Source organism: Gnatocerus cornutus, chromosome 5, assembly GCF_029298725.1.
Source record: "Gnatocerus cornutus isolate USDA-ARS CGAHR chromosome 5, icGnaCorn1.1, whole genome shotgun sequence".
NCBI lineage: Eukaryota > Metazoa > Arthropoda > Insecta > Coleoptera > Tenebrionidae > Gnatocerus > Gnatocerus cornutus.
In genome coordinates, this window is record NC_142237.1 from 8,873,897 (window position 1) to 8,888,642 (window position 14,746).

Consider the following 14,746-nt stretch of genomic DNA (forward strand, 5'->3'; position numbering starts at 1 on the left):
AATTGTGAGAGTTTGTGATATCAACCGCTAATTTAATTTTTTTTCAATATAAATGTGTAAAAAATATCTCAGCTGTTATTTTAGATTGAATGCAAATTGTCTTCAAAATTTGGGAAAAAAATGTTGTTTTATCAAGTTAGTTTCCAATTTCATTACGTCAAAATTGGGAACCACGTTTACACCCATCTGTCAACATTTTGTGTCACAAATGACATCTATCCTTTGGCTGGCTTTAGATAGTAAGAGAAGTCTAAATTGGTGAAATTGTCGCTTTGTCGATGTTAATTAACGATTTCTGGTGTCCATAAAGTGCAACATGCCCGTGTTAATCAAAATTAACCTTTATAAGAGTGAGTGAAGTGACTTGTGAAATTTTGGTGTAAACGTGGCTTGCCGATGCGCTGCCATAATTTTGAAAACTAACTTGATAAAACCACGTTTTTTTCGCAAATTTTAAACACAATTTGCGTTAGGTTTAAAATAAAAACTCAGATATTTGTATCACAGTTATGTTGAAAAAAAATTGAATTTGCGAATATTTCCGCAAAAACTCAAAAATCGCTAAAAATTATACTTCTTAGGCGTCGCGACGCCAAAACTATCGGCGATAAAAAACAAATTTTTGCGTCAGCTTCTAGAGCTTTGTCAACTATGAGCGTATCCAAATTTTCAAAATTGTAACTTTAAAATTAAAGACGATTTTGGGGGTGGACACAAGTGTTGCCGGACCGTGTATAGGGGTATGAAAAAAAGGCGCCTATGAGTACCATGTCCTTTTCAGTTAAACCATCTCAAAAATCAAAGCAAAATTATTCTAAACTTTTGAAGCACTTTTTCTCTTTTTTTTGACACAGAAAATCATTAACTGTAAAAAATGTGGTGTCTAACAATAAAATGGTTATTAAAAGTTTAGCCAAATAGAGTTTGATTGTTTAAAAGAGGAAACTTCTATCTTATAGTTAAAAAAGCACAAATTTCGTTTTGGTTTTCTATTTTGGGCTCAAGAAAGAATTAGCTGTACATTTTTAAACACCTTTTAGATTGAACAAGACTACCAAAAAAGTGAGTTTAAATCAAAATTAAAATTAAATTGAGCACTTGGAATTAACAATAGTGACAGACAGGATAATAAAATGTTGTTCCACCACTGGTCAGAATTTTCTCTAGAAATGTGCTGGAAAATGCAAAGCATGTAGCTCAGTTATAGTTTCCGCGATTTATGGTCTCACAATTAGGCTATAAAAATTTAAACTCAACAACGGAAACGAGTGGAATGTTTAAACAGAAATTGATGAAATTTTTAGTGCTGTTATTTTCAACTTACTCATTTAAAAATCCTTTAATTTAGAAAATATTCATAACAAGTTATTGTTTGAACGCTTAATGAAAAACAATCTGCCTTTGAGTTTAACTTTTATTATTCTTCTGACTAATGAGAGTAACTCCTTAGAAGCTTTAAATTCAACATCGAATCCTTTTAAGTCACTAGAATTTATGTACTTCTTTCTTTGGAAATATCTTGGTCTCAGTAATTAATTACAGTTCTTTTTACGGACCGGAACTTCATTGCTCTCATATTCCAGCTGGTGGAACTTTCCAATCAACGAAAAGCCGGAATATTTTTGTTCGAACAATGTTCACAACTATTTAAATCGGACTGATTTTCCCTACTTTAAGATGGCAGCAATAAAGTTTACTTTCTCGTAACCTCAATTCAAATAACGTACAAACGTGTTCAAACTGCCTACTTATTCTCGTATATCTCTGTAAGCCGGTGAACAAAAAACCTCAACAACGATATAAAATAAGAACTGTTTGTAAATTTTCATGTAGTAAAAACTGATACCCCGGCGCTTTCCCAAATCCGTGTAATCCCCGCAGTGGCCCTTGTCACACCCAGTTGTGATTTACTCCGAACAGAAAATGTTGAGATTAAAATAAACATCAATTACAGATCAACATACGTTGTGAAAAGTAAATAAACACAATTTGCATACTTCTAATTTCGGTGGATATTTTGTCATTGCTTTCGTTGTTATTTCAAAGAATCGACTGACGCTTCGGGATAATGTTGGTTTTGAATGTGTACATAAAAATTTACTGTCTGGCGAAATACAGTCAAAAACAAATAAAATGTTTAGCGACAATGAAAATAAATATCTTTGTTACCGTCAAACATACAGTGAAGTTTATTTGTTTGCTTGCATACGTTAATAGTCAAATAGTGAGTGGGAATATGAAGTGAATTATAAAATAATCTGTTTAGAGTAACATCCCCTAGCGTTACCACAAAAAAATGTTCATACGGGTTATACATAAAAACTTGAAAACGAACATTTCGACATAAATCTTTTGTGGCTTTCAACCCTTTCTGCACATCACACTGTCGTGTTACGTATTTCATTTTTCAACAACAAAACAACAGAGCCGACCGCCGAAAAAGAAAAGCAATTTCGAAGGATACAAAATTAATTAAAGTAAATGAAGCGTAAAACGAAAGAAACAAACATTAAAAGCCCATCAAAAGATCAAAAATGAAAATCGTCCACCCGAATAGAAGCCCTAATTTCATAATAATTAAGGCTCACATCCCTTTACAATACCTCGACCTTTGTGTCGCGGTATTTATACCTGGAGCACGCTATCACTCATCGCTAAAGTCAATATGTACTCAACGTCCACCTAAAACGGTGTCCGTGTTTGTGTTATTAATCAAATTACGTGAGGGTAGTCGAATTTTTCCAGCTTCAAAAAAACAAATCGCGAGATAATGCATAAAAGGCTTTTGGGCCCACTTCAATCTCTTCGGAAAACGAATTCCTCGAGTCCACCCCTAAAACAAATTCCGACTTGACAGGGCGTAATGAAATGGAAGCAATTCGGCCGGCAAAAATTCGCATGCATGATATTACAGGAAAAGGAAAAAATGGATGCTCCTTTAAAGAAGAGAATTCAAAAAGGCGGCCGCTGGTCGTGGTCTGATACAAAACACCAATAAATACATAACAAGCGCTCTAGAAATTAAATTTACAATTCATATCGCATCCAATTACGACAAAGAACGTCAAGCGTCACTGGAAAATTTATTTCTATGAAGAATTTACGAATGGCAATCGGAAATTGCCGATTATAGCCTGGAAAATACCAACATTGGCCTGAGAGGATTCATGAATTTTGATGAGAATTCCAAATTCCTAATTATCGAATCGAAAATGGACCCTTCATTAAAACAGAAAAAATGTCGATGCTTTCATCTGGTGGAGAATTTGAGACTGTAACCGCAAAATACGCCGTAAATCCCATTGGAGAAATCCCCAAATAGCGAATGAACTTAACCAAGCGTCTACACATTACCAAATAACAAGTATAAAAATGCTCGAATAATATTTGAAACTTCCACACGAAATAACATTTACAACAGCTTTTACAAGAGTTGTGATGCGCAAATGCCTTTAATGAGCCATTTTGACGACATTATTCCCGGTGAAGTGGTTTCGTTATCAAGCCCATTATCTCCAATACAAAAGAAAAAAGAGCCGTTCTTGTAAAATTGCTTACATGCAAATTTACAATAACACGCGAACGCTAGAAAAAAAATCATTTCAGTGTGGCTTCCGCATTGTCTCGAACTTCGCGATTGATCTCCCAGGATCTGTACCTAGATCTAAGTACCATTGGCTTGTATTATTGCCATCGCGGCTCTTCAAGATAAATGGCCGCCTTTTTCCACCCTTTGTTTCAACTTTAAACAAGTTCTTTTTTTCCGCCACCATCACCCTCGTCGCTCATTTGTTTTGTAATCACCGGGAAAATGGCGCTGTTTACGTCGAAATGCAGTGATTTATCACGATTTCAAATTGCGAAATTAATTGTTTGCTGCATTGGCTTGATTCGAGTACAGTTTGGATGCTATTATATCATACGACAATTTTTTTATTATCGTATTATAATTATTACATCCCGCTCGCGCTTCAACTTTCCACCATCACGCCAATGGTTTTTCACGACACGCGATTTTCCGACTTGGTTGGACCGGATTCCCGGCTTTTCAGCCTGAAGCGGTTGTTCAATATTTCAGGTTTTTATATAGAGGCCACTTTCGAGGTTAAAACGAATGTAAATAGTTGTCCGGGCTATATAAACCCGAAGATATCTTGTTATCGCATATTTTCGTTTCATTCTGCTTGTGTACGCTGGAAATGGGTGTTCTTTTATCACAAATACAACTCGCACGTCATACAAGAAAGAGAGGAGCTCATACGAGATAAGGCCAAATGTATTATTTACAACCGTAAACTGATTTTTCAGAGTGTTATCATTTTCAGTCAGTGCCAGAGGAAAGTATTCCACATTCCATTTGACCAAGTCTGAAAAGAAAATTTCTTTACAACAAAAATAAAAAAGTATGTTAACCAGAAAACTCAAGTCAGTCTATTTGTGAGATTTGCGTACAATCGTTCAATAGAACAAAAGCATTTGCACTGCATTAAATTGATTTTCATTCTCTAGTTTTCCCGCAGATAATTACGAAAACTCTATGAAGTAGTTAATTAATGTATGATCAGGCATTAATTAAATGTACATACATACCTATACAACAATGAAAACTGACGTAGGTAAAATATGGAATTCAATATGATAAAACGATTTTTATAATTGTATAAATTTCATTATCATAAAATAATACACATATTTTAATTATCCAACTATATTGCTTTTATTTTATTATTTATTATTATATCTATAATTTATTATTTTAGTAGTGCTATGAAAATGTTTCTAGACAATACTAAAATCAGTGTAAATCTGTGAAATTAAATTTCTCTGTTACAAGTAAATAACGAAAAGCGTATATTGAATTGCTTATATTAAATTAAATATTTACTGCTTCTTTTTCATATAAAATTCTCCTGTTCACATGTTTTAAATTTTTTAAGTACAATTTTATCAAAAAATAAACCAAAATGCACTCAATTTCCTAGAATTTCCAAGCACATGTTTCAATTTGATTTCCAATTTATTTTACACATGCCCATAAACATTCCCCAGTCTTAAAATTTTTATCGACCTGCACCCGCAAACATTAAAAATGTCCCCCCGATACCCTCTCAGTGACCTACACACCCCCTTGCATGTTGCATGACATATTGAACTATAAACTAGTCCCGTCCAACCCCAATATTATGACGTTGCCGATTTCATCTTTATTAAAAACCGCGATACAAATTCGTCAGTGAAAGATCGGATTAAGGCAATAAAAAGCTGCGGATGTCGTAGAAAGCCTGTGCCCTCAAATTTCGAGACTCCATCAAGCATGGAGTGATTCGATTTTGAGGTTTCTCTTTGAAGGTTTTGTGTTGAGGGCCGATATATTCACAAGCGTGTTGTTATTTAAAATTTATGTGACTTTTCGCGTGATTACAACGTTTTTATTGACTTTGGGGATTTTTAGTCAGCTGTAAAGGCTGTGATTCAGGTTCTTAATGTGATGGTAAATTTTCGCAGGCCGGAAACGATTTTTAAAGCGAAAATTTGTTAGCGGGCGGAAGATAAAAGGAGAGTTTTGATCGCTATCCGAAAATTTACGAAGAAATTAGTGTCGTGATTTGTGATTACGAATTATAGCTGGTGTGATGGTTGACACTCGAGCAAAGAAAATAATTTATTTTATTAGAAGAGTAAATGTTCAGTCTTGACAAACAAAGGAATTATTTAGCTTGCTCGTTGACCCGGCGCATCCACCATTTTTGTTGTATAATTATTAAAAGATTTCTCTCTAGAATTGATCTTTTGGAGAGCAAGCAGCAACAATGTAAGTAAATAACAAACACTTTAAACGGGTATTGTGCTTATCAATTCAGCATTGCGAAATTGCCTCAAGACGTTCACAAAAGACTTGTTCCATTAAAATCGTATTTCTTCATCTTATCAATTTCGAATCATTCAACTCACGTTTGGAAGAAAAAAGAGGAATACGTCACTGGTCCAAGGATAACCGTGCGTCGACTGAAGGCAAACAAGATTGATCGATAGGAAAATGTCAACAGCTGACAATGTGGTGGCTGCCTTCCAATACCGTCGTTAGTTCCTTTTGGTCGTGCGGAACCCGTTTATCTCGATGTCGCTTGAAGAATTTCATTTTGTTCTCAAGGACACAAAAAACGTGCACAGTTTGCTTCGATTTGGTAATTAGTAAATTTTGTTGTGCCAGCGGCGAAACAGAGTCGTCTCTGAACTGTGGGATTAACGAAATGGTTATTAGATATTCAGAGGGCATCACAAAGCTTGTGTAGTTCTGCAAGAAGCGGCCAGATGCAGATTGCATGCACAATGGAGTCTCGAGAAACACTTCTTGTACATCCACTTCAGCCTGTGTATTATGTAATAGTCAGGTAATTACCGAGAGTCGGATAATCTAACGTCTGGTGTGGAATTGTTAGCACCGAAAAGCTCCGCTTCTAAATTGGCATCTTAGCCGGAGCACAATCCTTATAAAATAGTTGATAAGACGGAACAGCCGGCAATTTCTTTCAAAAGAGAAACGGTGTCGACGGATCGACTACTTAGTCTGACAGTTCGCCTGATAAAATTTAAAAGACAATTTGGTAAATTTAGTTTGCCATCACCTTCTCCGCCAAGGATCAATCTACGCGCCCGCATTTAAATTTTCCCATCAGCTGTAGTCACGAGTTATCCAATTTCGTATATTGCCGTGCTTCAATTCGATATTGATACAATATCGAGTTGATAGTATGTGAATGAGAGCGTGTGTGTTAAATAAAAAGCTCAAGGCGAAACGAGAGAACGCTCCTCATAGGCGATGAGGCGTAGATCAGGAACCCTCACGGGGCTTTACTAGGATCCAGATAACGCAATGATTTGCGTGATATGAATCGAAATGGGTCTTGAGGGACTGGAAAAGTTAAACACCTACACGTGGTGCTCCTAATAGGTCGTCCTCACTATTTTCATATTGTTCCATAACAATTTATACAGCTTTCTTCGCTGAAATAAAGTTGTCCAATTAAAATAAACATCCACAACTTATAGCGGGATGTTTATATAGCTTTGCCAACAAAACTATCCACGGGTTATAATTTTGTAGTCTCGTGATATGCATAAATGATTCTTATTGGAGGGTTGCCTCACTTTGAAGTGATTCTGATTTGTGTAGAAGCACTTCGAAAACAAACACGATTTGAGTGAGAACCAATCTACTTAATGTGACGTGGTTGAAGATTATAATTTACCAAACTAATATCCTTAATACAATAACGAGGTTTGCGACATGATACTGAGGAATGAATTTCGCACCAGCTTTATTGAAGCGAAATAAATATTAAGCATAAATCGTTAATAACAAAAAGATTTGAGTAGTCCTTTGGAAAATAGAAACCAGAATTGAAAAAAAAAAGTTGTGCATAAAATAGCATACAAACCACGGTGAGAATTTTCTTTCGTCTCAAAGCTTTGCGGTATACTCTCGTCGCTTTCTAACTTGGTATGGTAATTTCATGACTAAATCTCTGCCAAAGTTCTGAGGTCAATATCTCTCTTATTTTTGAAGTACAATTGAGTTATTATAACTCATTTTACGCAGAATTTTCCGAAGATTCCAAATCTGGAATTGAAATTCAGATCTGACAACAAATAACTGAGTTATGGCCGTTTGAAATTTTGGGTTGTCGCCAGAGAGCCAAATTTTTTAAAGTTCGAAACAATCCGTGCTCAATATCTCGGAAACTCTTAGAAATATTGGAAAACCGTTGGCGCCATCGTTTTTCTCGCAATTTTTGACATAAAAAAATAGTTTTTGGTTTTTCTAAAAGTCGAAAGTTGCAGTTTTTCGCGAAAATTCATGACTAAAACTTCTGATACCGATATCTCGCTTATTTTTTAGAGCATACTCGCGTTATTATAGCTCATTTTTCGCAGAATTATGCGCGGATTGCAAATCTGGGCTCGAAATTCACATACGACAACAAACAGATGAAGTTTTCGTCATCGTTTTTCTCGCAGTTTGTTTGCTAAGAATACGTTCTTATATTTTCCGGAATCTAACGCAGATTCCAAATCAATTAACTCTTCACAGTGATTTTACTGTTTCGCTTTCTCTCCTGTTAAACCGAGTTATTCCAAACTCCTCTCGTTTTCATGTCAACGCACCTAACGAAGCAAATTACCTAAACTTTGATAAAGCAGTAAAGCTTAGAACTCCCAAATCCTGTAAAAACGCGCAGCTCGATTTATAAAATGTGTTTTTAACAAAAATGTAAAATTTCATCCTTTCATGGTGGAAATCCGATCGCTCCATATGCGTTTATAGACGGATTTATACATCACACAATAATTTTTCAATCGTCCGGTAAAAAAAAGAGGGTGTAGAATAGCGTTAGAACCCCCATAATACCCACAACGGAAAAAGATTAATTTTAATCGTGGAACAATAACACACAAACCCAGGACTATTCCTGGCGCGTCGAGACAACCCGCTCGACGCAGATTAAAGCCACCGCTATGAGGATGGTGGCGGTGGTGCGTCGGTGGTGTGAGAGGCGTTCACGTGCCCTTTATGGGTCTTTCATCATAACATTGTAACTGCAGGCCGGAGCTCAGCGCAAGTTTTGCATAACTACTCCCAGGAGCCGTATTGGAGCGTTCTCTCTGTCTACGATATCGGCCTACGTATCTCCCTTATCTCTTTTACACCGGTGCGCTACACCACAGAGCCATTCTGGCCGGCCCTTTATTTCTTTATTATTGTAACGTGGCGGACATTGTTAAGTCGCCTAAGGGTAAACTCTCTATCTCTGCATTGTGTGATGTGCTGTTTATTATCCAGACTTAGGACCAGAGAAAATCGATGCACAACATGGTAAACACAAATTGTCCCAAAAGAGAGCATCTCCGATTTCTCGAAGCTCAAGACAGTGCACTTGAACATATGCCCGGACTTTTTGTTTTTTTGGCGGGAAATCAAAATGACTGCAACTCCCATGGGATCGCACCTGAAAGTAGAGAAGACTTCAGTGTAGCAAGAAGTCGACGGGGCACTACCGACACTGTATTGATCCGTCATGCTTATTCCTATGCTGTTTATCCCCCATACTTCCTTCCGGGGTACTTTGTAAGGGCAGGCAGGTTTTTGCCGATGCTGTTCGTTTTGAAGTGTTAAGACGAATCGCTCCAACGTCTTGAGATAAATAAGCTTGTCGAAACTTCAATACGTCTTCGGCACCATTACACCTCCACGAATGACGACTCAACTTCCGAATTAAAAACGCCAACTTCATCTTGGAATCCTTGCTGGCACTAGGCTATGATAAATGGAAGGCATGCAGGGAACGGCTTCACCTTAATGCGCCACCTCCGTTAATAGTTTTTTCTGGGCGATTTATTCGGACGCTCTTAATGGTTAGACTCACGCTAATGGAGTGGAAATAACTCGATTAATTAATATCTGGAAGATTCAATCGGATTCTTATCGGAATTACCATAACCGTGTCGTATTCGTCGACGACATGATCGCTTTTTGGCCGGAAACACAACAAGATTCAATCGGAGCGAGTTTCATCAATCTTGCACTTTTCGGATTAGTAAAGCTCACGTCTTTACTGAAAAACATCAAGACTCGTTCTGTTCGAAACGGGCTTTAGCTAAGCACTGCGAGCGTTGTCTTTAGGCTTTATTGTACACAGTAAGAGCATATTTTCACAGCTATTGGATTTTTACCGTACGACCGAAACACCTTTTTGATTTCGGAGAACGAGTGTAATAAGAGACCACAACAAGGATAAAATGAAAACGACCACTTACGTGCTCGGTCGATGTCCACTTGTAACAAACGGAAAATGATACAGCTCTCTCGAGTTCCGGCAAAACTCAACAAAAAACTTCATTTGCTTAGCTCATACGAAAAATATGCAAGTTTTATGGCGCTGAATAACGAAATTGGATAAACATCACAAAAAAGAAAGTTGACGTTGAGTATGAATGAAATGAGCACGCAGTGGTGAAAACTCATTCATTATTAAAGCGAGGAAAAATCAAATTTGAAGTTTACAGGCAACAAGTTCCAAACTTTTCACAACTTTGATTGGGGGAACTCTATTATTTATCCTGATTTTTTTAGCTTCCGATTCCAGTTTCCGATTAAAACAATAACTGCTGTATTTATAACAGTTTACAGCTAAATAAAAGACAAAGTTGAAAAGTTCTCTATTGCACTAACTTCTGGTGAAGAAAACAGAAAATTATTTGTCACGTACAAGAGTTCAGTATGAGCAAATAAGAACATGCCAATCTTTCAGATCTAAAACGGTAAAATTTTATTTTATTAAAACGTGCAAAAGATTTTTTGATTCTGATATTTCAGGTTTTGATAGCAAAATTGGTTTACAAGCCCTTCAATCATTCATGTACACGTCCTTAGTTGCAGTTCGATCTCGTCCAAAGTTTAAACTTAATTTGAACCAAAATTCAGTACATTTCCGCACTAAAAAGTAACATCCGACACAAAATCGATATTTAGCGAATACATAATAATACGCATTCCAAAAATGACCAGGGAATAGAGGCAACAGCGAATCTTGTTAACATCGGCTATTTAAATTACCTGCACTCGAAAACGGTTGCACAATTGTGATCGTGTGCAAATTAACAGTTAATTTATTGTAACGTCGTTGGAAGCAATTGAAATGTGAATAGCATTTCGAGACCACAGCGAAATAAAGAAAATTATTATTATTCCAACAACGTCAACGGGTGCCCGTCTAATGAACAATCATTATTCCACAATTGAAAGGAGGGCGTGCGGCTTTGGAGATCGAAATTTGATTTAATCTTGGACCCGAGAAGCTCCTTCGGAATATTTAAATGGTCAAAAAAACGTAAGCTGATTGAGAAAGGAATCAAACAAACAAGTCGTATTTGGTGAAATGGCGCGTTATGGTCAACTAGTTTGTTTAGAGCCTCTGCAAACAATAAATCTGGGGATTGTCCCCCACAGTGTGTACACATAAACAAACTCCACAATCAGGAAATCGACTTCACATAACTTTTCTATTACGTGTACACACGCAACCGGACCGAAGCTCGACTGATTAAACTGAAAACGCATTAAATGAATGCCCGAATTTATGATCCTATGCCGCTGTCCCATTACATTTAGCGTGTTGACACTGTTCCGTTCTATTTTTTGTCCCGTCGAATATCATAAGAGTCGCTCCATCCCAACATTCGTTTTATATTTCACATTAGGCATTATCCTGATTTAGGATTGTTGTCGTAGCCAAAACCAACTTTCGGACAAATTTACAATCGTGACCGTGCACACGAAGCCAACCTCCAAGCAATTTTCGCGAGTATTACCAAGCGATGGCGCAGGCGGACCTTACATCATTAATCATGTCCGGATCCGGTTCCGCATTTACATATTCCGCTATCAATTTTTATCTTATGACGTCATAAATCGGAGCTCGCAACCATCGGCTCGTACGCGAACTGAAAACGGAGCAGACTTCCCAAACATCCCTTTCCTTGTGTTCTTAGAAGAGAAAACTGGATTGCTCGATTCCCCTAGATTTTTTGTATTGGAGCGATTTAAATTCCGGATGTCACGTGTCGTTTGGATTATTTCCGAATTAGACCCCGGCTTTGCGCGTAAGGAATTCCTATCGACATCTGCGACCTGACTATTTTACTTCAACAACGAGCACTGTTCGTAAAATATTGACCAAACTTCCACAGCCCCAAATACATTTATTAACGCTCCACCGACAGAAAGAAAATTGAAATAAATCGTTATGAAACATAATTTCAAAATCAATCCAACCATCATTTCGATTTGACAGCAAACTGACAGTCTGAGTAAAATGGCACCTCCAAAAATTGGGCGAAAAAGCTCCTTAACACCGGAAGAGCGCTACCAACGCAGCTTAAGCGCCAAACGAAAATTCCGCGCAATCGTCAAGTTAATCATTGCAAATTTGAGTTGGCTCCAAGACCTCGAAGATGAAAAATTAGGAGAAAATGTTAAAAAGAACATTCAGGTCCTCACAAGAAAGAAAGGTAAGAAGAGCTTGTTAACTTTGGCTGACAAGGCCGTTTTAAATAAACCTGCCGAACTAAGAACGGACACTGAGAAGACCCACTTGAAGCGAATTATCGGCAACTTGAAATGCTTCAGGCGGTATCCAAAAGAAGTGAAAGAAGAACTCCCCGGAATCGTGTATTTTACATATTTTGGACCGGGAAGAGTCATAGTCAAACAAGGACATGAATCCCTCAATTTGTATATTATCCTGTCTGGAGAAGTTGTGGTCAGTCAAACCTACTTTGACAAACTTCTTAAGGAAGAAGTGGTGAAAGATGTACTGCTAATGGGGCCAGGAACGTATTTCGGAGAAGTGGGGTTGTTGCATAACATCGCTCGTACAGCCACGGTAACAACAGTAGAAGCAACAGAATTTTTAACAATAAAACGCGATGATTTTATCCGAGTCTTAAGAAGCACGGTGGCCGAACAATGGGCTGAAATTCAACTAAACATGTCATGGTTCACCTACTTCAAAACCTGGTCGGAAATCGACATCCGCGAGAGTTGTATTCTAGCAAAAAAGACAAATTTTGACCCGGATCAGATCGTTCTGAGCGCCTATGGGGGTCAATTAGACAGTGTTTATTTCATCACCAAAGGCTGTTGTTATCTAGTTGAGTATCTCACCATAAAAACCACTTACACCAATGGTGTTGCCCATCACACTTTAATCGAAGATGACGAATCACTAACCGATCGAAAAGCAACAGCGTTAATCAAAGAAATTAAAAGATTAACCCGAAAACCAGATTCTTCCGTGGGAATTCATTCAACTCTCAGACCGATTGTTCCTTCACATGCAGATCTCTGTCAAGATAAACCAACCGTAAAAGTGCATTTTATTAAAGTTTGTACTTTCAATAAGTTAGCGTGCTTTAATGTTGGTGAATCTCTAAAGAATAGAATTATCATTTCTGGTGGAGAGACAGAATGTTTACTGTTGCCGAGGTATTTCCTCATGGATAAATCTATGCTAACGTTCAAAGATATTGCACACTTTCTAACCAGACGCATTCCCACACCGAAACAAATATTTACAAATTTTATAGAGGAGCAAAAATGGACTTCTTACAGAAGTGATCTGGTTAGTCAAATTTTGGAGAAAAAAGCTTTCACTGGAAATACAGTACACAATATTCCTTACTCAATTAGGCTGTCTGAAGACTTGGGAGAACTGTAATATAGCACACAATCTCCACAATTTCGAATTATTGCAAAATTAACAAGTCCATCGAATAAAATGCCTCAAAAGATGTTGTGTAATTAACTAAAGTGCAATTATTTATTAATGACCACTACAACTGTAACCACTATTTGTATATTATTTAACGAGCATATTATGAAGTTATTATTGCAAGAGATAGAGATGTAAATTTTCAACAATTGCTTAAAAATTTGCGAGTAAAATACCACAATTTATTACGTTCATTCTATGAATTTAGACAACCCAAAATACGCCTTTCCTTATCTATTTGTAGGAGAGAAATTTAATTTCACAGTTCGGAATCAAAAGACAATATAGCTACGTAAAAATAGAAGTAACTAAATTTTACTATTTTCCCGCCACTAATATTTGGTATCGCTGCTGTATAATAAATAATCCAGCGCTCTATCTGTCTAAACCACCCCAAAATTAACATCGAATTTATATTTAAAACCTTTAGATCACCGCATAGTTTACCAATGATCATATTATTACATTTTCAATCTAATTTCGCAAAAAACATTGTGCAATCTCGCAATAATTGATGTGTGCATGAATTATTCGTTTACTATCTGTATGTTTACAATTCGTATTTGACAACGCGTCGCAACAATAATTTATGCTCGCTTCTATGTATTTCGCGTGGCAGTTTTTCCCGGAGGTTCGCAAACATGTTAAAACAGTTCTCCAAGAGGCGACAATTCCACCCTCAAGTGACCTAACAAACTGGACCCCGCCACAAGGACATTACCGCTAATATATCCCTCTCACTGATCGTTTTCCACGCCCCTGAGCGCTATTTATGACGTCGCAAATAAAATAAACTGGAAATATCCACACGACCTAGGATTAAGACGCGGTGTGTCGTGATTTACAATTTTTCCGAGGGTTGAACCGTTAAAGGGTAACTTTTTTGTCGTGCGAATTCACCTGCATGTACTGTTTCGGAAGTGTGACTTGTTTACACGACGTAAGAGAAGAGACTGAATCGACAGCGAGGATGTAGCTTGATATCATCCCTTTGGTTATCTGGTGCGTTAGGAGCTTAAGTTTGTATTAAATATTACCAAGCGAAAAACACTTTGTCACTTCGTCAACAATATGACGAAACGGGAAAGAATCAAGTTCGCAAGAGGAAATCTGATTTGGCCTGGGGTGAATACGCTACGCCCGCAGACGGAACGAAGTTAACCCCCGGAAAATTTAAATTAATTTGGTTTTGAAGGCTTCTGTCTTCTTGGGATCGATCCTGAAGAAAAGAAAGGAAACAATACACGATCAAAAAATTAGTTTTATTCCAAAGGAAAAAAGGAGAAATCTCATTATCTCATCGATGCAGGCTTCCATGAAAAATGTAAAAGACGCGCCATCTACAAAACTACTTTACAGCAAGCCATTGCTGGCGCCATCTGTTACATGAACGTGGTCTTTTACGTATATGCACG

General features: G+C 37.2%; 2 protein-coding genes across 2 annotated transcripts in view; one reads left to right on the forward strand and one right to left on the reverse strand.

Moving 5' to 3' along the window:
• The window catches only part of mib1 (E3 ubiquitin-protein ligase mind bomb 1), a 181,315-nt gene that overhangs the window by 72,706 nt on the left and 93,863 nt on the right, over nucleotides 1–14,746 (reverse strand). The window lies entirely within an intron of this gene.
• Nucleotides 11,874–13,277, forward strand: LOC148174166 (uncharacterized). The gene has a single exon (XM_088035400.1). The coding sequence runs from the start codon at nucleotides 11,874–11,876 to the stop codon at nucleotides 13,275–13,277; it is 1,404 nt and encodes a 467-aa protein (XP_087891526.1).